The 19,927-nt window shown below is 47.7% G+C and overlaps 4 protein-coding genes across 7 annotated transcripts; 1 reads left to right on the forward strand and 3 right to left on the reverse strand.

Annotated features, from left to right (window-relative positions):
• Positions 1–120: 120 nt before the first annotated feature.
• On the reverse strand, positions 121–3,760 carry tnfrsf1a (tumor necrosis factor receptor superfamily, member 1a). The gene is made up of 10 exons (XM_057045061.1): positions 3,579–3,760; positions 2,765–2,858; positions 2,611–2,695; positions 2,409–2,534; positions 2,156–2,305; positions 1,995–2,073; positions 1,475–1,527; positions 1,205–1,413; positions 1,006–1,129; positions 121–924 (listed from the first exon to the last, which is right to left on the reverse strand). The coding sequence occupies exons 2-10, from the start codon at positions 2,825–2,827 to the stop codon at positions 641–643; spliced, it is 1,173 nt and encodes a 390-aa protein (XP_056901041.1). The 5' UTR covers positions 2,828–2,858; positions 3,579–3,760; the 3' UTR covers positions 121–640.
• Positions 3,761–5,026: 1,266 nt separating this feature from the next.
• Positions 5,027–9,147, forward strand: cd27 (CD27 molecule). Of its 2 annotated transcripts, XM_057046171.1 has the most exons (7): positions 5,027–5,765; positions 5,900–5,971; positions 6,229–6,367; positions 6,489–6,614; positions 7,929–8,102; positions 8,196–8,300; positions 8,392–9,147. In XM_057046171.1, exons 3-7 carry the CDS (start codon positions 6,229–6,231, stop codon positions 8,502–8,504), a joined length of 657 nt encoding a protein of 218 aa, XP_056902151.1. In that variant the 5' UTR covers positions 5,027–5,765; positions 5,900–5,971; the 3' UTR covers positions 8,505–9,147. The 2 variants fall into 2 exon arrangements, with proteins under 2 accessions (XP_056902151.1, XP_056902150.1); XM_057046170.1 differs by having other exon boundaries at positions 5,027–5,971.
• On the reverse strand, positions 9,106–14,503 carry si:dkey-260g12.1 (tumor necrosis factor receptor superfamily member 5). Of its 2 annotated transcripts, XM_057046106.1 has the most exons (12): positions 12,631–14,503; positions 12,050–12,253; positions 11,881–11,955; positions 11,711–11,768; positions 11,372–11,482; positions 11,085–11,228; positions 10,797–10,890; positions 10,623–10,675; positions 10,209–10,325; positions 10,060–10,088; positions 9,872–9,977; positions 9,106–9,692 (listed from the first exon to the last, which is right to left on the reverse strand). In XM_057046106.1, the coding sequence occupies exons 3-12, from the start codon at positions 11,941–11,943 to the stop codon at positions 9,430–9,432; spliced, it is 1,038 nt and encodes a 345-aa protein (XP_056902086.1). In that variant the 5' UTR covers positions 11,944–11,955; positions 12,050–12,253; positions 12,631–14,503; the 3' UTR covers positions 9,106–9,429. The 2 variants fall into 2 exon arrangements, with proteins under 2 accessions (XP_056902086.1, XP_056902087.1); XM_057046107.1 differs by lacking the exons at positions 12,050–12,253; positions 12,631–14,503 and having other exon boundaries at positions 11,881–12,038.
• Positions 12,526–19,852, reverse strand: iffo1b (intermediate filament family orphan 1b). 2 transcript variants are annotated; one of them, XM_057045952.1, is made up of 9 exons: positions 18,537–19,852; positions 17,069–17,129; positions 16,423–16,518; positions 16,188–16,328; positions 15,930–16,114; positions 15,734–15,860; positions 15,112–15,201; positions 14,858–14,988; positions 12,526–14,717 (listed from the first exon to the last, which is right to left on the reverse strand). In XM_057045952.1, the coding sequence occupies exons 1-9, from the start codon at positions 19,493–19,495 to the stop codon at positions 14,609–14,611; spliced, it is 1,899 nt and encodes a 632-aa protein (XP_056901932.1). In that variant the 5' UTR covers positions 19,496–19,852; the 3' UTR covers positions 12,526–14,608. The 2 variants fall into 2 exon arrangements, with proteins under 2 accessions (XP_056901932.1, XP_056901933.1); XM_057045953.1 differs by having other exon boundaries at positions 14,042–14,714.
• Positions 19,853–19,927: the final 75 nt, after the last annotated feature.

Genomic DNA, 19,927 nt, shown 5'->3' on the forward strand with positions numbered 1-19,927 from the left:
AGAAGGTGGAAAGAATGCTAATGGCCTGTAAAAAGTATCAAACAGTGGAACTAGAGCAGAAACTTTCCCGGCAGGCGCGCTGGGGCCAGACTTTTGTTTTTTTAAAGCAGTATAAATTCATTTCTGAAAGCTAATACGCTTGTTTTTATTATATTGTAATGCCTTATAACACTAAAACAAAGAACAACACATCATTCATATACAGAAGATGTTTAAACACATGGTTATATATATATGTACAGTATATATATATATATATATATATATACTCTTGTATCTGCATTTTATGTACAACTTATCCACCACTTATCCCGACTATAATGCCATAAACTCCTGCTTCAACAGTTCCAACAAAACCATTGCTTGTTTGTTTTTGAAATATACAGGAAAACAAAATATGTAAATTCCATTAAGTAAACTAAAAACAGATTTCCCCTGAAAGTCCTTTCCAAATGTGGAGCTGAATCCAGTTCTGTTAGCTTGGTAGCTGCTCTCAGCCGTCTGAAGCCTGTCACTGATGGGGGGGGTAGAGTTCGCTGCTCGCTCTGCTAGGGACCGGCTTTAGCAAGAGCACCACATTTGCTATAAGGAAGTCTCTCCAGAGCAGCACTTGGTCACAAAGACTTCCCAGCTCGCGCAACTATGTGAAGCCGTAGACCTTCTCGAGCTCCTCGGCAGCCTGCCCCAGGTGCATCTTCCTCAGTTCGTTCAGCAGATCGTGCAAAAGCGGCGGATGGAGCAGGGCGCCGGCCCCCGAGCCCCGCTCAGCCCACGCCCTCAGCATCTGGTAGTGAGCCTCTCGACAGGGTCGGTAATCCAGCTCTGCTTGTTCGATCTCAGTGTCCCTCACCCCGAGAGAACGCACCAGCTGTTTCACCTGCAGCACCGGAACCAGGTCCAGGACGGTGTAGATCAGCTCGGAGACTGAGGCGAGGACAGAGGGGAGGTCAGGGCAACATTTCCACATCTTTGACTTGTATCATGTGTAAAATAAGACACACTCACTCTTGATTTCCACGGGGATGCAGTCGGGCAGCTTGACGGGCTGCTCGCACTCACTGAGGGGAGTGATGGTAGCAACCTTGAAGGTGATGTCAAATGAAGATTCCTCACCAGGGATCAGGATTTCCTGCCATACAGAGTCTCCGTTTATTTACATTCACAGCACAGAGCAGCACACTCACAGCTCCATTCACAGGTGTACCTTGCATGGGTCTGGAGTCACAGCGGAGGACTGGGAGGGGGACTCCTGCAACCTCCTTAAGGTAACGCTTTTTGTCACCACGTGCGTAACCGCAGCAACCAGCAGCAGCAGTGTGAGGCCAGCCGTGGCAACTCCAATGGAGTTGCATAGAAATCCCTTTGTAGATTCTTCATAAGAGAAAGGACACGTAGTAATGCAACAGTGCGTTTAGACGCTGTAGTTATATTCCTCTGCAGCCACTGATTATCAAATTTTATTACTAGTACCCACCTTCTGAATCGCAGAGAGTGACCGAGCAGTTAGATTTACATTCACCAGAGCATCTGTTGACAAGACGGGACATTTTACAAGCGTGACTCAAGAGGAAGTGACGACCGTGTGCACCTAAAGGTTTAGAGACAGCAGCGTCTGATTGGCTGGAGCTAATGTGTCATCGGTGACAGCAGAGGCCACGTGTACGTCGTGCACACATCAGCAGCCGTTCGCCGGCCAATCATTTCAAAAACCCGGCATTTCTCGGGTGACACCAGATGAGCTGACTCATCAGCATTTGCGTAGCATTAATGACTATCTAAGAAGTAGCAACACAAATGTCTTGAGGATTAATGGAATCAAATGTAATGTGTGGTAGAGCCTGAGACGTGTGTGTATACCCCAACTTCTCTTTTGTTTGCCAAAGGAGCAGAAATGGAAAAAGTGACACTCTGCTGCCGGTTTCGTCTGAAATACTAACTTCCCTATCAGCACTATTCTGTGCAACCATGGGTCCCGTGTAAGCAGGTCTACGCACTTGCTGCAAAGTTCACACTTGTTGTTGAGTCTGTAGTAGTTGTCTTCACATTGGCACACAGTGTCTGTCTCTGGGGTACCTGTGCACAGGAGAGAACAACAATAATCTGCTTTTCAACAGAACCGATGAAGAACCGTCTCTCCTTCTGTTGCTGGACTCACATTTCTGGCTTTCCTTCTCGGGGTGAACGCATTGTCTGCATTTGAGGCATTCGAAGTTTTCCGAATCGATGTTAGACCGGTAATACCCCTCCTCGCACTGGCAAACGGTGTTCTGATTGCCCTTGCAGGGACGGAACACCACTTTGTGGTCTGGCGTTGTGGAAGAGGGAGGAAGAAAACCGATATTCAAGCACTGCAACGCAAACAGGTGGATCTGATGTAGCGGAATGTAGTAGAAATCAGTGGACTGTACCTTTGCATTTTCGGCATGTTCTGCATTTGTCAGCGTAGTTCATCGTATCCATGTATTGACCATAGGGACACGCCGTGCAGTTACTTCTCTCACGCGGGGCGCTGCACTCCTCTTTAAGCCTATAGCCTGGAAAACAAAGACAGGAAGAATCTGAATAAAACTCAAATAAAACTTGAGGATCGGGAATTCGCCCGTACATTACCTGGAGGACATTTGTTGCAACAAATTCCGCTTTCACTTTGATATTCCACATCTAGACACGATGTTAAGGTGGGGGTGACCAGGCACTGTAACAGGAAAGGCTAAATTAATGTTTTCTCTGGGTGGTAGCTCATATTTGGTGAACATGGACTGACCAGGAGGAGCAGCACTGTGGGGAGGGGGGTTGTGTCTCTCCTTGAGAAGGCCCCTCGCTCCATGATTCTGGGAGTTTAGTCCATCTGGTGTCACCTGCAAACCCCCGACACAAAGCTTCATGTCATGAATTTGACTTACGATCCACGTTCATTCCAGCACCATCAGTTTGTGAGCCTAGAGAGGTGTGTTGTCATAGAAACAGCCTGTTGTTGCTTCATGTCAACAACAACAAGCCCACCGAACATGTTCAATAATCTAATAAATAAACCATTCACCATTTCGGTTTGACTCTCACAAAGGTGAAGCCAGGTCGAGACAAAGTGCAACATTAGCTGAGAAAAGTCTTTTATCTTTTATACCTTTTAAAAGTCTCAAAGGTGTCTCAGGCGTTCCTCACGACATTTTTCATCTAAAGAAATTTCCTTTCTATATCATATTTTTGAATGCACACTCTTGAGAAATAATAGTGTCGCAACCTAGTGACCCGCGCGCGCGCACACGCACACACGCCCGCACGCACACACACACACACACACACACACACACACACACACACACACACACACACACACACACACACACACACTCCCCGGTCTGTAGGTGACAGAGAACTTTTCAGAAAGCTCCTATTGAACAGGCCGAGCTAGTAACTTGTCTGCGAGCCTCGGAGACGCGAACTACGGTGAAAATGTCAAACATTGATCCCCGTCGCAGCGGTTTCGGTTCGGCACCACAGAACGAACGCCCACCACAGCCCGGAGAGCGATATGAGTGTTCTCTTCCTGCCTCTGACACGGATTTTCAGTCGCTTACCTGGACGGCCGCGGCCCCGAGGAGTGACTCGACACTTCAGTCCAATGGGTCGACGATTTAAACCGCTTCAATAAAAGTTAAAAAGTCTTTTTTTTCACCAGCAAAGCGGAGAAAACCTGACGTCTCGCGAGTCTCCGGCGCACGAGCGGGGGCGGGCTCTAGCGGGAAGCAGGTCTGAGTCACGAGCTCGTTTCAGAAAAAGGCAAGAAGTTTGGAAGGAAGAAGTGTGGTCCAACTACACAACCCAGAGGAGCCCCCAACACCTGAACACAGGTTTAGGATCCCCACATCTACCACAGAACACACCTGAGCACACCTATTTGTGGTCAATACCTACTATGTTAGTTACTATCACAACAATAGTGATTTCACCCACAGGAAACAGATAAAAACGGAAGTTGTCAGGGTGTTTAAAGGAATATTTGTGACTTATTTGGACAAAGAAGTGATTTGTTGATGAGCGACTTCAGCCATCTCATGCACACGTTACACACTAAGCTGCCAGGATTCAATTCTGTCTTCACCGAGGGAATTCTGCAACAGTTTGTGGCACAGTTAGCTAATGGTGGCCTTTCCATCTTCCCAACACAGAGTTTTAGGAAGATACTTTCAGTGTTTGATGAGGGCTGTTTGAACTGTACCAGCATTTAATCAACAGTATAAACAACAACGTGGATCTGGGAAATTGTATCTGTGGTGTTCAAAAACCAATAACTGTATGTAGAATGTAAGAGGAGCGAGGAACACAGGAAAGCCAGCAGAGTTATTCACGTGTCTTGGTTCCTTCGTCAGCAGAGCAAGACTATTACTTCCTCAGAAAAACCGCATCGTTCACCCAACCATTCCTCCCCCTTCCCCCGCTGTCTCGCTCTCAACCTCTCTCTCTCTCTCTCTCTCTCTCTCTATTTCTGTCAATGTCACTCAACGTTTTTGACCTACATGCAGCACACCGACACCTTCACTCGACCACGGCTTTCTTGCGCACGTGAAAAGGGGCCATCGCAGTGGCTGCATCAGCCGCTGGATCCAAACGTGTCAGCGTTCAAGTGGAGAGAAGGTGGCGTCTGAAGAGTCTGTTTACATCAGCACGTCTGCGTTCCTGGCAGGCGTTCATCTGACGTTCTAGTGAAATATGCTCATCGTTACAGTTAAGGAGCCGTTCTGATGACGTTTGTTGTACTCATCTCTGTAAAGGTGCGGCCACGTCCGGAGACACATGTGACCCCTTTTTTATCTGCTGCTTTGTCAACTCTGCACCACTTCATGCGGTTACTGTGCCAGGTAGTCGTTAAAATTCACCCATACTCACACCGCCGCTAAATTAGAGCTACCCAGTGCACGCCTGCATGTTCTAATGCAAAAGTAGTTATGAGCACTTCAAACAACAAAGATGAAATAAACGTCTTTGGCCCCGAGGGAAACTAAGACATCCTGTGACATCTATGAGGGCCCTCTTGAGGATTTGGACCCTCATCTGACGGTTGAACAGCCTGTAAAGCGATTTTAAATGGGACCAACTGATGAATTCTCTTGATAAAAGCAGTTTTTACCACCTCAGGCTTTTATCCAAGACTAAATCGCTTTCATTTTTTAGGGATTTTGAGTGTCATTCTGGCTGTTATTTCCGCATTTTTGACTACTTTAATGCACTCTGCACTATTGCACTATTATATTAATGTCTACAGCCCCCCACGACCTCCGATGCCAACTCTTCCTAAAACAAAACGAGCTTTTCCAGCTCCTGAACTGTCGAATGAGCTACGAATCAAAATGTGCCCCACCCTGATTCCTCTTAAATCACAGTGGATTGGATTCATAATTCTCTGAATGGTAATACTTGTTTTAAAAAACCTCCCTGAACATTATTAACACACTCTTATATACAGTAGATTCCTGGTAGACATTTTTTTAACACCTCATTTCATTCAAGCTTACTGCAGCATCACGGCGACAAGATCATTTCTTAAAGCGAAATCATATCCCCAGAATCTTCTGTCAGACCAAAACTTCAACATGGACCGAAATGATTGCTAAGTCCTGCTTTTACTCATAGACCAAGATCAGAACAGGGGAACAGCTGCAGCTCCAGCTGAGGCAGACAAAGTTCTTGACTGCAAAAGAAAAATCAGTTTTGGATGAAATGAAAGAGACGTTGCCTGATGGAAAAAAGGTGGAGGCAGATAAAGGGTATGTTTTTGCAAAGAGCCGGAGGGTCGAGGCTGGCAGAGAATGGGGACAGAGCAGAGAGATTAGAAAAACCCACCATAAATGTGGGTCTTTCGTTATGAGTAATCAGACTTTATGAATCGTCCCCTTGACAGACTTCTGGTCCCCTGTTCAGTCTCACACTCGGTGGGTCCCGGGAAACAGCTTCTTCTGCCTCCTCGTCCACGGTAGGTCAGAACCAAAGAAACCATTTTGATTAGTAAGATAAATGTCCTGTCATGTGGAACATTGATTGTGTAAATTATTGTAAGTCTACTTTGGTTATTTTAAGGGTTAAATTACAGCAGAAACCCCGAGCGCACGTTTGTGTATTTCTTTTGAACTTCTGCAGAAACGTGACTGAACTTCATCACCACAGTCCTTTATTGTGTCTGCCGGGTTTCCCTCCTTATTCTCTCGTCTTCGCCCTCTGTTCTCTCCTCAGATGCAGCAGCTCTGCTACCTTGCAATCACTTTCTCGTGCACCCTGTGTTTCGCACCTTTGCTGCGTTCCTTAGGGTGCAATGAAACACAATATCTCAGCAGTCATGATCAACAAAGCTGCTGTAACAAGTGTCGGCCAGGTACAGCGACACCCACCACACAAACCCACCCCCACAGAACCGGACACACAAACACAAACGTGCACTGCAAAGGTTATGATGCTGAACTAAAAGCCAAATGTGGATTCATGTGTGTTCCCAGGTCACTATGTGGTTCAGTACTGTACTGCCTCCTCTCCGACTAAGTGCAAGCCGTGCGAGGATCAGCGCTACATTCAGACGTACAACATGGAGTGGAGCTGCGACTTTTGTGGAAGCTGCAGTGCACGTGAGTCCTTTCAGCTTTTCTGCAGGCGTTAGCAACATCCTACAGTAACATTATCAATTGTGTACATTTGAAAGATTGTGTCAAGGCTTTAATTAATCTCTAACATAGAATCCACAGAGGAGACACACACAGACACACACTGTCAGTTTAGTTCCCTAATTGTGACTCATTGCTAGTGTCATGGAGGGGTGATTTAGTCTTTGATCGTGACAGTCATTTCTCTCTGCACGACCCCCAACCTTGTCCAGGTCGTGCACAAAATCGTGGCGATCTTTGTCTCGTTACTCATCTTTGCTCGTAGATGAAGAAACCTGCAGCTCAAGCATTGAAGGGGATTTTTCCATTTTGTTTGTCAGGGTTTGTTAGCACTCAGACAGAGAGATACATTCAAAGGGTGGTGGTGGTGGGGGGGGGTAGAGACTAGGGTTGAAAGTGGTCTGTCAAAACAAGACGCGGTGCAAGTTGAAGTCAAGTCAGTGGAAAAAGTAAAAGAAAAACAGAGAAAAAGGTTAGAAGAAACCAACCCAACAGCAGAGCAAAGAGCAGCAGATAGAAATGTCATGCCCCCTTCTTGGGTTCCTGTGCTACGACAGGTGAGCCAAAAACAGCCTCGTCTGGTTTTTATTTTTTAATTTTTTTTTAAATGTCAGCGTGGGAACCAAATACGAGAAAACTTGGTGGCGGTTTGCCCATTTCTGTCTGCAAACGGCTCTAGAGTCAGGCAAACATTGGGAGGAATTAACGTGGGTGTTAAAACTGTCAAAATCCCTCCGGCCAATGTCGAAGCAGGGGCTTCACTTAACTAGCACGGAAACTCACATGTGGAAAAGGTTTGCCCACATAAACAATTCACGCTTGCTCTTGAAATTAAACGGTATCTCTCTTTGGAGGGGCCAGGCCACAGACCACATTACGAGCTTAGGTAGATTATCCAAGAGTTGCGATGTGAGACCACAGACCATTCAGCTCTATATTAGCTAAATTTTTGCCCCCCAAATGAACCTAAGAAAGAAAACAAGCTTTAACACGGATAGACTGCAATGTGGTTGTTGCGCAACATTTCTGCAGGTAATGGAAACCAATGTTCTGTGATGCCTGCAGGGTCCAGCGGGCTCATATGTGTAGTTTGTTTGTTGAATTCACATCCAATCGCATGTAAGTAATGAAGCGTTAGGTCAAAATGAAATCAAGCTTTCAGTAAGTCCACACATCCACAGTCATCAGTAACTTATGACTTATACCAGGTAGTATCAGTGAAACTGACGCAGTTTCTGATTTATGAAATGTTTAACTGTGCCTTCACTCCCCCCCCAGCAAACATGGAGTACAAGTCACACTGCAACGCCACCCATGACTCTGTGTGCAAATGTAAACCGGGCTATGAATGCACAGACCGGCCCTGCACGCAGTGTCGGCCGGTGTCGCCGACCACCAGACCCCCACCCCCTGTAACACCTGTCACTGTCATCACCGTGGAAACAAGCAAAGGTAAAGTGCGCTGCGCTTCCTGTGCAGCCATAAAAAAGACGTGTTTAAGGTGTTTACGTGTTACTAAAATATCTCTTTTGCACACTTCTACAGATGCGCTGTGGCTAATGCAAATGGCTGCTTTTCTGTTGATAACAGTTGCAGTGTGTGTTGTCTTGAAAAAAAAAGCAGGTCAGCAGTGGATCACATCCAAATGTGGTGAGTAGATCTGTAGCATAACTGTGCCAAAATGTATAGATGGGAGTGTACGGGAGATAAGTGATGCAAGTTTCTGTCAACCTGCCCCCAGGTTACCTGTTGGCTAAAACACATGAGCCGGTGTCACCGTGCTCCGATGATGAGGAAGTAACAAAGCCTGTGCAGGAAGCTGGGAATTTTGCTAAAATCGAAATAGATCCTTGAGCTGGATTACAAAGATGCACCTTTGGCATCACTCATGGACATCTGGCCGCAAGTGTGTCCTAATCCAAACAGCTGGAGGCAGCAAGAACTGTGAACAAGAAGTTGGAAACCTGATTTCCAGAAGAGCGAGTGGACGAAAACGTAGGAGAGACACTGTAAATATGGAGCAGAGCAGGAGAACTGCTGTGCACGAGGTTGGAACCGTGGGGTTCTGTTGCTCAGCATCGGGATGGTTCGACACCTGACGCCGTCATCGCTGTGGAAACCACCGGTGAGACTGTCTGGACTGTGGAGTCCACAGACGTGACCACCAACGCGAGAGACTCCCTCCCAGGGTTCAAAGCACTCAGGGAAATCTGACTCTGCTGAGGTGGAGATGGAAAAAATGGATTTCTTTCTCTTTCTTTCATCGGTCACGCCGTGAGAGTTTATTCCAGATCTGTTGCTGCAGAGCAGCCAAATGTTTAAGACTAATATATTATCCCACGGAGGCCACTTAAAAAGAGAATGGCTGGTCTTGCCCAAGGAGTCAGGGATCTGACTGCGTGTCCAATGTCTGTGTAGATACTGTATATAGTCCTGAGTCAGATGTGAACTCATGCATTTTTACCAACGTTTTATTAAAAATACATTTACCTTAAAAGTCTTGTGTTTATTCGGAACAAAGTGAGCTTTAAACTTTTAATTACATCGCGTTTCCTACAAGGAAAACAATCTCATAGTTTGTCTTCTTCTGCTTGTCTTTGGTTTCTGGTGTGTACAGACAAGTTTTCCCAGAACCTGCAGGTAAAAATATTTCCTCTGAATACTGTGATTCACAGTTTGCCAGACAGCGATTGAGGTTATTGTAGTGTTCCCTGCTTCCTTCCTTCCTTCCTGTCCTCCAGCAGATCTAGCCATCAGTGTTACATTTTTGAGAGATGCCTCACAGGACTTCCTCTTTGGAAATGTGGCAGTCCTTTCCTTGTTCCTGAAAAGGGAAGAAAATGCTGTCGCTCTCTCGGCTCCTCTCCTCCTCGGAGATGTGAATACTGGGAGAAGGTGCAGGCTGGAACACGGGACAGTCTCTCTCGTCTCCTGTCTCCCTCTCGGCCGTACTCCTGTCTTCAATGGTCGGGCCAACCTGACCCGTAAACTGACTCAGCAAACTGAAGATGATCGTTCCTGGATTATGGACGTGAACTGGACCTGCGGAGGCAAGAACTAACAATTAAGGTGCTGAAAAGGCTCACATTCGCCTTACATTCGTTACTCAAAACCTGCAGCTCGGCTCTTATCCAGTAATACAACTCATTGTGACTCTGCATTTTAATCATTGCCGCGACTCACATGTTTCACAAGAAAGTCTAGAATTTACTCAACAGTACCCAGATTGGCTGCAGGAAGGGGCAGCGGCTGCTGCTGCGCACTGAAAGAGTCTCGGGGGACGTGATGAGTTGACTCCTTTGACTTGTGAGGAGCTTTTCGACCTCCCTGAAGTAAAACATGTTCAGCAGGGTGGGGTCAACAGAACAGCCACAACCTTTACTGGAGTGACTCAAACTTCAAGCTTTACCTTATTACACAGCATAAGCACTGCAACAGCTGGAAACCAACGGATGGATCAGTTAGCAGCAGAAAGGAGGGGCTGTTTCTGATGAATCGATGCTGTGAAGATTAAGGCTGTGGCTGAGGGACAGCGGGCCCCTGGGAACCTCTACTTACCCCTCTTGAAGCAGGATTGGATTTGAAGTCGACCAATGTAACCCAGAACCACGAGAGCCACAAATGCCCCAGCAAATAGAAACGTTACCGTGGAGGGAAGCAGACCATTCATCTTATCTGAGAGAAAGGACAAACAAGTGAATAAAGCTCATGGCTGAACACAACCTGAGCCAAAGAGGAATGTCAAAGCCCTTCACTGCCCCCTAGTGGTAGGCCACAGTAGCTGAGCAAGCCTCGCCCTCTGTGATCCTTAAATAAGGTTTGCTGAAGGTTGGTCTCTATAATGATTGAACTATTGAACTTCCAAATCAGGACACACAAAAAAGAATAATTTCAGATGTCAACGAGCACCTAATGTGGCTCATAGTTCAGGGATAAAACCATATTACCTACTGACAAAAAAGAATTGCTCACCCGTTTGGGAATTTGTGTCATTTTGTGTCGCCAGAAAAGACTGTGGGCCGCACCTGTGCGAGATAACGAAAGAATCTCAAATATGTGACTCGGGAGGAAGTCTGGCACCCTCTGAACGTTCTCAATGTGCCCATTGTCTTCAAAAGTTGGCATTGAGGAGACCACTCGACTGACTTGTGTGAATTGCAGCGTTCCCCAGCAGCTCTGTTGCGTCCTGAGAAGGATGTGGGAGTTTTTCTACGGTTCTCTGAGAGGATGGTCGCAGCCTCTGGGAAACCCAAAAAAAAAGTTGGATTTCAGCTTTCATTCCTTTAAAAACTCAAGTATTAATGCTTGAAAATGTTAGTAAGGTCTTCAACATTGTAAAAAATAAAGTTTCCATCATGTTTCATTTGTGTGTGAAGAAAGATGTAATGATGTTTATTTTGAAGGCCCCTCCAGGCCGAGGCCCCGTATATTCACCAACAGTGTCCGTCTCCGGGATCCTTTCGCAGTATCGACAGTTAGCCGAGAAAGGCACCTCCTGCGTGCACATGTAACCCTCCTCGCACACGCACTTTACATCTGACTTGTCCGTGCAGTTCTGAATCACCTTCAGGTGAAAATCTGAGACAGCCAAAAATAATCATTTTTGTCTGACTCATTTCCACTAATGCAAAGACGATGACACAATTTTATCACAGAAAGCCAGAGGTGACAGAGAAAAACACGATTACGGCGGTGAACAGAATGAGTCACGGTTTCTCTACTTGGTCTGCAGTCTCTAGAGCAGCTGCTGCATCTGTCTTCCCGGTTCTGGCGCGTGGTGAAACTTCCTGCGGGACAGGGCGCGCACTCTGTGCACGTCTTCTGATACTCACCTAGCAGAGAGCAAGAGCATCAAATGACCACAACCGGATGAGATATGCTCTGCATCTTAATGAAGGATGTGGTTATGCTACGCTCAGTCTGCAAAGCTGTTTTTTTTCCTTGTAAAAAAAAAAAAAAAGGACTAAACTACAAAAACAGCATGTTTCGGTGTAATTTCTGCCTAATTCAACCAAGCAAATGCGCAGATACAGAATCATGAGAAGAGAGTGTTTTCTTACCTGCAGAACACATTTTACAACTCCTTCGGTTTATAATGTGATATTGGGTCACCTCTCTCTGTGAATACAAGTTCATTAAAGGTTTCCACTCGTGCCAGGCTCGGACGCGTTGAGCTGCACCTTTCTAAGCTAGCAGCAGATGTAAAGTTCAAAGCTGAAGTCGTTCTTACCGGTGGAAAGCTGAGCGCCATCAAGGTCGAGCATAAAATCAGAAAGCACTGCACGAGTCCCATCGTAAATTAGGCCTGCGTTTCAAAATGAAATCAAGCGTAGAAATATTCAGGAAACCAGGCACACGATGAAGCAGCGTGCGGGCAGAAAAACAAGTTTTCTTCTTACCTTGGGTGGCTTTTTGTCTTCCAGAGGTTAGAGGTGTGACTTCTGCCTTCGCCTCCGTGTTCTCTCCCCCATGTGTCACAGTTTCCTTACCTGGTTACATCTTCTGCTCTCCTCCTTCCACTGATGTCCTGTTTACATGACAGGCCAGCCTCGCTCTGACGTGGATTCTGCATCAGTCTCAACACTTTCCGAGCAGACTGAGATCTGGCAGAATCAAAGAGAAGTCAACGCTGCAGCCAGTTCACATGCTACTAACATGTAATACGAGTTGATCTGTAGAAATGATCTTTTCTTATTGCATAAAAGAAACATTTTGAACATTCCCAATGTGAAATATGTAAAAATCCTCAAATGTATTTATCAACCCATAACTGACTCCCAGTTCAGCATTTCCAGTTGAATCTTCCTCCCAGTTCACAGAATTCCACCTTTTTCAAGACTAACAATGACAACGTGACACAACAATAAAGGACACGTTTTCTTGCTTCGTTGCATTCGTCTTTTTATTATTTCTGTCTCTGTTGACATGTTACACACTGTGGTTCAGCAGTATAGCCTTCAAAGCCGAGGTTACGTCTCACCTGTACCATCCTACGCGCCCGAGTCGACCATCAGCACCATTAAATACTCACGAGACACCAAATATTGCTGCTTTCGACCGAGGAAAACATACAAGACCTTTGTTGCTTCTTTAACGGTGCTTCTTCCTGTTCCAGAGTCTTTGATCACAAGCGGTTCTTCAAATCTTTTCCCCTCTTATAGAATAACAAAACATTTGCCAAACATGTGTGTGTGTGTGTGTGTGCATATTTCCCCCTGGCGCTATTTTTAAATTGACATTTCTCCACAGCGACACATACAACCTTGAACATGGAGGAAAAAATAGCAGCAAAATAAAAAAAATAAAAGTGTCATTTCATTTAAAAATACATATGCGACAAAAGTCAAACGTGTCTGACATTTCTAAAAAAAACACGATGAAATGTATGAACAAAAACAAACACACCTCCGCTCTGAAACCTGATGCTAACGAAGATGAGCTTCTCTAAAACCCTCTTATTGTATTTAAGCTCTACATTAAACATTCTTTAAACGGCCACGCGTGCACGGGTTTATATCAGCTTCACACACGCTCCTGCTGATTGTACATCTTTGTGAGTGCAAATCTTTTCACCTTTTCAGGCGAAAACAACAGGAACCGAGCACCTTGGTGAACCAGCATCTCATTTTTACCGGCGATTTCCTGTTGTCAGACAAATGTCAGACAGATGCTTTGGCACTCTATGGCTTATTGACTCCCGCCTGCCTCCGTTTGCTCTACGATCTCTACAGCGTCTCTCGGCCATGCATGAATATTACAGGATCCACCGTTGGGAAGCGTTTATACATTACTTTTCTTGTCAGTGATTCAGGAAGCAGGAGCTGACACTAAATCTGGAGCAGGTCCAAAATGGGGGCTATACAACTACGAACAGTCATGCTTCTTCCCCTGACCCCAACACCTTGAGCCGTCGAGCGAACCCCTTTTTGCAGCGCCACTGGTTTCATCTTCCATTCAGAGATATTTTAGCGAAGCGGCGGTGACTCAGCACGTCATAAAGCTCCACTCAGGCCATCACAGAACCTCACACACCAGAACCTCACACACCGACTGCCTGGAAAACGTCCTCCCAGCAGGCGTCGGGCCGTGAACCTCTACCGTCGAGGTGGGAATCCACTATAACTACGAGATGATGTGACACATGATCCGTTTAGTCCAGTTTAAATCGACCGGAAGGTTTGGCGAGCTCGGCAGTCTAAGAACACATCGGCTGCTCCAAAATCTCTCCGGTTTGTTTTTTTCCTGGATAATTCAGAGCAGATAAATAAGTGGATTTGACAGCAGGTAATTGTGGCTGAACAGACAGAACTCTGCTGCTCTAATATACACACTGAATATTTTTGTCATCTAAAACAGAAGTGATGTTGGGTGAAGCACGTGTGTTACAGGGCTTTTCTCAGGGTGCACTTTCGTCCGTTAGTATACAGAATTCAAGCTATTGGGCAGTAAAATGCTGAATCGCGACATCTTATTAGACTTTCTTTGTCCACTGGAAGAGGGTCACATGTCTTCAGATATGTGTGGACTAAAGGCGTCCTGGCACCAGGTACAGTAATTGCTTGGGAGGTTCCAGAAAAGTGCGCTGTCACGTGTTAGTACTGCGTACGGAGTGAAAGGCTCATGCCATTTTTTTTTCCCTGATGGTTTTAGTGCTGCGGTGCAACAGTTCACAAGGACGGCAGAGCAGCGTCCAAGGATCAGTGGGGACCCAAACTGATCTGGTAGGAAGAAAAATAAAAGTCTTGCGTATTTGGAGTGACATTTTGGCTCATAGGGGGTCGTTGCCTTAGTTACAGTTGTGTGTTGTGTTGAGGTGGGGGGGGGGGGGATGGTACTGCAGCTGGACGCGGCGGCGGTTACATCTACGTGATGGAGATCACATGGGAAAGCAGCCAGACCTAGTGAGGGTCACACGGTGCAGCTGGGGGCGGTCCAAGTCGCCCCCCGCTGGGAAATGGTCAGGATTTTCCTGCAGGTTGAAGGTTGGAGGCCGAAGGCGGAGACGCGGACGCCTTGTCGCCCTCTCTCTGGTCAGTTTCCTCCACGGAGGCAGAGGCCGCAGGACTGCTGAGAGACAAAACACAAGGCCACACGTCTTTCATCCCTTTCTAACCCCCTGCGCTCATGTTTGTGGTCTCAGGTGTATTACTGCTACAAACAGCGCCGCCTCATCTTAAGTGGTTGCTAGGCGCCCCGGCGGGTGTCACCTTTCTCCGCTCTGGGTGATGAGTCTCCTGCAGGTCTCCATCTGAACGTCCAGGCCCCTCTTCATGGAGCACATCTCCATGTACTCGTGCAGGTGTCGGTTCATGTCGCTCTTTGCTGTGGCCAGTTCCATCTGCAGCCGGGGGAAACTGGCCGTCACACATACTCAGAGGGATCCCAGCGAACGCTGGCTGCTTTTATCATGAGAACACGCAACAGAATCCCAAGAGGAAAACAGGTTTGAAGCGTGTCTGACCTCAATCTGGTCAATGGTCTCCTGGTATTCCTTCTCTCGAGACTTGAAGAGACACTCGGTGTCGCTAATCACCTTTTCCAAGCAGTCCTCCTGATACACGCACACAAAAACGAACGTTCGCGAGAATATCCGAATCTGGAAATCGTGTTTAAATGCTAATTATACAGCAAGATAATTAAAGGAGATGAAGTGTCAAGTCTGGTTTTATTCTCAGATCAAATTTCACTGACTAATGCAGCTATTTTATTACTGGCAGACGATCCTGAGCCACCCACAGTCTGCAGATGGAAACAGCACACAGGGGGCGTCACGCCTGTCCGCATTACGTCTGTCCGGTTCTAACATCCTGGTCCTAACATCCTGGTTCTAACATCCTGGTTCTAACCATCCTGGTTCTAACGTCCTGATTCTAACCATGCTGGTTCTAACATCCTGGTTCTAACCAACCTGGTTCTAACATCCTGGTTCTAACATCCTGGTTCTAACCAACCTGGTTCTACCATCCTGGTTCTAACATCCTGGTTCTAACATCCTGGTTCTAACATCCTGGTTCTAACCATCCTGGTTCTACCATCCTGGTTCTACCATCCTGGTTCTAACCATCCTGGTAAATGCGGCCTACCTCTCCTGGAGGGTGGATGGGGTCAGGAGGCAGAGTGCAACCAGGAAAGTCCTCCCAAAGAAGCAGCGTCTCCTCGGTCTCCTCCCAGGCCAAACTGTCACAGTCATCCTCGAACTCACATTCCCTCCTGAGAAAACACGCACGCACGTTCAGAAGCGCACGACAGACCACCCGCCGCGTTCCCCGGACCACTCACAGGTGGTTCAGCATCCTCTGCATCTCCTCGTTGATCTGGTTGCCCGACGAGCCGCCGCGCTCCTCCTCTTTGGCCACACCGGCGTCGCTCTCGGACGTGCTGACGGGTTCCTCGCACTCGCTCCCGTTGAAGGACAGCGGCGTTTGTTTCCGGCGGCAGGCCAGCGCCGGCTGGCTGTTGGGAGGCTGCGGGTTCATTGGAAGACCACCAGCGTCAAGGGCTGAACAAAAGGAGGCGAGGACCTCCACTTCCTCGTACCTGGTACATGTGAATGACGCCATCGCAGTTCCTCTGCTGAGCCACGTCGCAGAGACGAGCGGTGATGTCGATCCTGCGGCAGATGTCCATGTCCACCTTCATGGCCTTCTCCTGGATCTTGCTGTCCAGCTCCGACAGGTTCTGAGCGCAGGGAAGCGAGGGAGCGTGCTCAGAACTAGCCCGACATGAGAAAAGCATCCATGCGCGTGTGGTCGGGAGCATGCGCTCGGCTTACGTTGCTCATCAGGCCTTTGAAGAGAACCAGCTCTGCCTTCAGCTGCTGGACTCGGAGGGCCAGCTCGTCCTGGCAGCCCTCGCTCTCCTGCAGGTCCTGCGTGCAGCACAATGACCCAAACACTCAGCATGATCATCTCAGAAAGCAGAGATTGGACAGAGACCAACAGAGTTCCAGGATTATCAAAGCTCTTCATACGTGCAACAATATTGGTCGCACACGTTTGAGGTTCAGCTGGTACTTAAGAAACACACCCACGCCTGCTCACAACACAGGAACAACACTGGAAGGGCAGAATTTTAGGTTTTATTTAGCTCTCACAGGAAAGAACGGCATTAATCTCTTAGAAATTACTACAGGAGTAACTCGTGAAAACGTGTCATTCACCAAACACCTGATAAAAATAAATAAATAGCCAGTTTACTTTCATCAGCTGATGTTTAAAGGACATTATAAGAGGAATAAAAAGAATTCTTAATAAGTCTGACAGCTTTTAAGGCTTTATTTTCTCGAGCAAGGTCAAGATCTTCTTGTGTGTAACAAATGATTGGAATTCTAAACTGAAGCCATATTCAGGGGCTTAAACCTTCTGAATCCTGTTGACTCAGCGGCTCATTAGAGATGCAGAGCCGCAGCACAATATTACCTCTTGTAGGTCTATGATCTTCTGCTCCAGGTCCATCCTCATTGTGCATTCCTCCTCCCATCTAAATGACACAGACACACCAGCGTGAGAGGAGCGACACAAGCCTGGGTGTTTGGAATGTTCCCCTGCTTGGCTGTGTAGCCAAAAATCTGCATAAATCAACTCTGCTGATGTGAAAGAGCCGAAGGGGAACTGAAAGACAGAGGATTGAAGCGCAGCCGCAGATTATATAAGTCATTGTGTTCTGCTGGGATGCCGTTCGCTCCAATACTGTAAAACCTGCGCACGGAGATCTCACTGTGATCACAGTTGGCACTCAAGAATCTGCTGGCTGCACCTGGGGGGGCAGAATGAGACCCACTACAACCCTGTGGTGGCACAGCGGCGGGCGTATGAGAGGCTCGTTGGATCGCTAACCCGAAGGTGCAGAAAGTGCTTCCCCTGCGTGCCAAAGCCTCATTGGGCATTTCCAGCGTGCGCTGTATGCTGCATTGCAGATACACTGTGGAGAGTGGAGAGGGGAGTGCGCAGTGGAGGGGGGGGGCAGGGAGCACAAGACAGAAGAGAGGAGGGTTTCAGAGGTTTGTGTCAGAATAAGAATGAGGACCGCGTTAAAATAACTGTGGATAAATCAGATCCATAGCTTCAGATGGAGGGTTTGGGTCACAGACAGGAAGCAAACTTTACCTTCTATCAGCTGAAACGGCCCCCAAAGGCTCTCCGCACTGTTCTATATGTCGTTTTCCCCTTGAAAGAGTTGAGTGGTGATTGTGGGATGGAAAAATTGTGGTTCGGACCGAACACCTCAGTCCACAAGTGTCACTTTTGAGAGCATTTTAACGGAAGCGCCAGATCAATTTCAAAAGGGGAAATCCACTTTAGAGGAGAGTTGACAGGATCTGAAAATAGAGACAGCTGTCCCCCGGATATGTCCACTGGTGATGACATCCCGGGACACTGCTGCGGGGAATTATGGCTGCGGGAATAAAATTCATCTGTAGTTGGTCTGAGGATTGTTTCCCCAGATCAACACATGTGACATGTCACCAGGATCATAAATTCCTCTTAGAGCAAATGTTGCTTCTTGAACGCAAAGCTAAATAATAATCAGCTGTTAGTGTCATAAACCAAAGCTAAAGTGTCCTTTAGCAAACTTTAATCAACCTTATTGTTCCAATAACATTCTGGGAGCTTTGCCTCACATGTCTGAGCTTCATTCTTGATTATATTCAGCTCGTGACACATGAGTGACAGAATGCGACGAGGGCCTATTTGTGGTCTGCCATGAAGTGGATGCAGGGTCCGGTTGGGGGGTGATGATGCAGAGATCTATGCGCTGACTCTGCTCTGGTTGGAGACAGATGGTCTGCACTGGCTTCTCAGCTCACTCTCACTCGTCCCAAGCACACTTAAGAAAGCCGTGCATGTGCGTTAAAAGTGCAATAAAAAAAGGTTTCAACCCATTTACCTTCGCTTGTACTCGTCCCTCTCCCTCTTCACCTTGGCCAGGACGTTGTACAGGGCTCTGATCTCAGGGGTGATGGTATCTATCTGGACCCCAACACCATCTGGGTGCACCCAGGACACCCCAGGGCTGGTCAGACGCTCCACGCCTGGTCCCAGTTTGCGGATGTGGTTGTAGGACCAGATGGTGCCTGGAAGGAACCGCGGAGGGGGGTTGTTGGAGGCCGCTTGGCTGGCGTTGGAGCCCGGTGCGTCTGCACAAGGAGAGGGGTGGCTGAGGGTGATGGCCGGGTTCCAGCCGATGTTGGCGGGCGGGGGCTGATGGGACCCTTCAGTTTTGGCCGGTGCGGTGCTTGTGGCGTGAGCAAACAGCGTGGTCGGCCTCCTGGCTGAGTTGTTGGTGTTGTGGAAGGGCAAAGAGCCGGGCCTGAACGGTATGGTCCCGACAAATCCGGTCTGCACACCCGCCTCCTGGGTCTGCACCCGGTTCTCACAGCATCCACCTTGGCAGGGCTTGTTGGCATCCAGCGCCTGTTGCAGCTGCTTCTCTAAAATCTTATTTCTGCGCTCCAATTCGTGCACCTTCGCCAAAAAGCACCTGAACCTCAAGTTGAGCGTCTTAAGGACGCTGATGTTGGATCCTAGGTCGTTTCTGAGAGCCATGGCTGCAGGGGGATGCGGCACAGCGCGGTGCTGGTACAAGCTGCTGTGGTTGAAATAAGGTGAGGTCTGGGAGGGTGCGGTGACGTCAGGCCCCGGCTGATCAGGCCCCGGACCCGAATGATCACCCAGGAGAAAGGACGCCTGGTCCGGTGCACCGAAGACGGTGTCGGACAGGAGGCCAGAGGGGGAATCTGGATGTCCGAGAGCCTGGTGCTGAGGATGTTGTTGGAGATGCGTAGAGGCCCCCAACAAAGGATTCATGCTATGATATGGAAAACTGAAGCGCTGCAGATCTGGCATGAACACGGACGGGAATGATCTCGCTTTAGCAGAATAGGATGAATAAATAAATCACACACGGGCCCTCAAACGCAGGTTTCCCAAAAGAGAAGCACGTTAAACGCCAACATGATTACATAAGTGTCTCTAAATAAGAATCTTAACCTGAACGTCTCCGCGTCGGCGCTGATTATCCACCCGAGCGAAAAGCGACTCAAAATGGACTGGAAGCAGAACCAAAACGCACCCACTGCGGTCTCAAACAGATGGACGAGAACGGAACAAAAACGGCACAGAGGATGAATGGAAAAGGAATGAAATCCAATGTCAGCGCGTCACAGAAGTTCTGGCAATAAGATGTAACCGCAGGCAGGAGAGAGAGTGCCGTAATTACCCTAATAGAGCCGCGGGCAGGAGAGAGTACCGTAATTACCCTACTAGAGCCGCCCCGAG

Source organism: Takifugu flavidus, chromosome 10, assembly GCF_003711565.1.
Source record: "Takifugu flavidus isolate HTHZ2018 chromosome 10, ASM371156v2, whole genome shotgun sequence".
NCBI classification, from domain to species: Eukaryota; Metazoa; Chordata; class Actinopteri; order Tetraodontiformes; family Tetraodontidae; genus Takifugu; species Takifugu flavidus.

What these genes read in the sequence shown, in the direction of transcription:
- iffo1b (XM_057045952.1), bottom strand. Translation starts at nt 19,495, where the DNA reads ATGCCAGATCTGCAGCGCTTCAGTTTTCCATATCATAGCATGAATCCT. An exon ending in AGATCATAGACCTACAAGAG is followed by an intron (nt 16,519 to 17,068) that starts GTAATATTGTGC and finishes TGCTGCACGCAG; the next exon opens with GACCTGCAGGAGAGCGAGGG. An exon ending in CAGAGGATGCTGAACCACCT is followed by an intron (nt 15,861 to 15,929) that starts GTGAGTGGTCCG and finishes GTGTTTTCTCAG; the next exon opens with GAGGGAATGTGAGTTCGAGG.
- tnfrsf1a (XM_057045061.1), bottom strand. Translation starts at nt 2,827, where the DNA reads ATGGAGCGAGGGGCCTTCTCAAGGAGAGACACAACCCCCCTCCCCACA. An exon ending in AACATGCCGAAAATGCAAAG is followed by an intron (nt 2,306 to 2,408) that starts GTACAGTCCACT and finishes CCACAACGCCAG; the next exon opens with ACCACAAAGTGGTGTTCCGT. An exon ending in AAGTGTGAACTTTGCAGCAA is followed by an intron (nt 1,528 to 1,994) that starts GTGCGTAGACCT and finishes TCTTGTCAACAG; the next exon opens with ATGCTCTGGTGAATGTAAAT.
- si:dkey-260g12.1 (XM_057046106.1), bottom strand. Translation starts at nt 11,943, where the DNA reads ATGGGACTCGTGCAGTGCTTTCTGATTTTATGCTCGACCTTGATGGCG. An exon ending in TGACACAAATTCCCAAACGG is followed by an intron (nt 10,326 to 10,622) that starts GTGAGCAATTCT and finishes CCTTTCTCTCAG; the next exon opens with ATAAGATGAATGGTCTGCTT. An exon ending in CCAATCCTGCTTCAAGAGGG is followed by an intron (nt 10,089 to 10,208) that starts GTAAGTAGAGGT and finishes GTTGGTTTCCAG; the next exon opens with CTGTTGCAGTGCTTATGCTG.
- cd27 (XM_057046170.1), top strand. Translation starts at nt 6,229, where the DNA reads ATGCAGCAGCTCTGCTACCTTGCAATCACTTTCTCGTGCACCCTGTGT. An exon ending in CTGTAACAAGTGTCGGCCAG is followed by an intron (nt 6,368 to 6,488) that starts GTACAGCGACAC and finishes GTGTGTTCCCAG; the next exon opens with GTCACTATGTGGTTCAGTAC. An exon ending in GTGGATCACATCCAAATGTG is followed by an intron (nt 8,301 to 8,391) that starts GTGAGTAGATCT and finishes ACCTGCCCCCAG; the next exon opens with GTTACCTGTTGGCTAAAACA.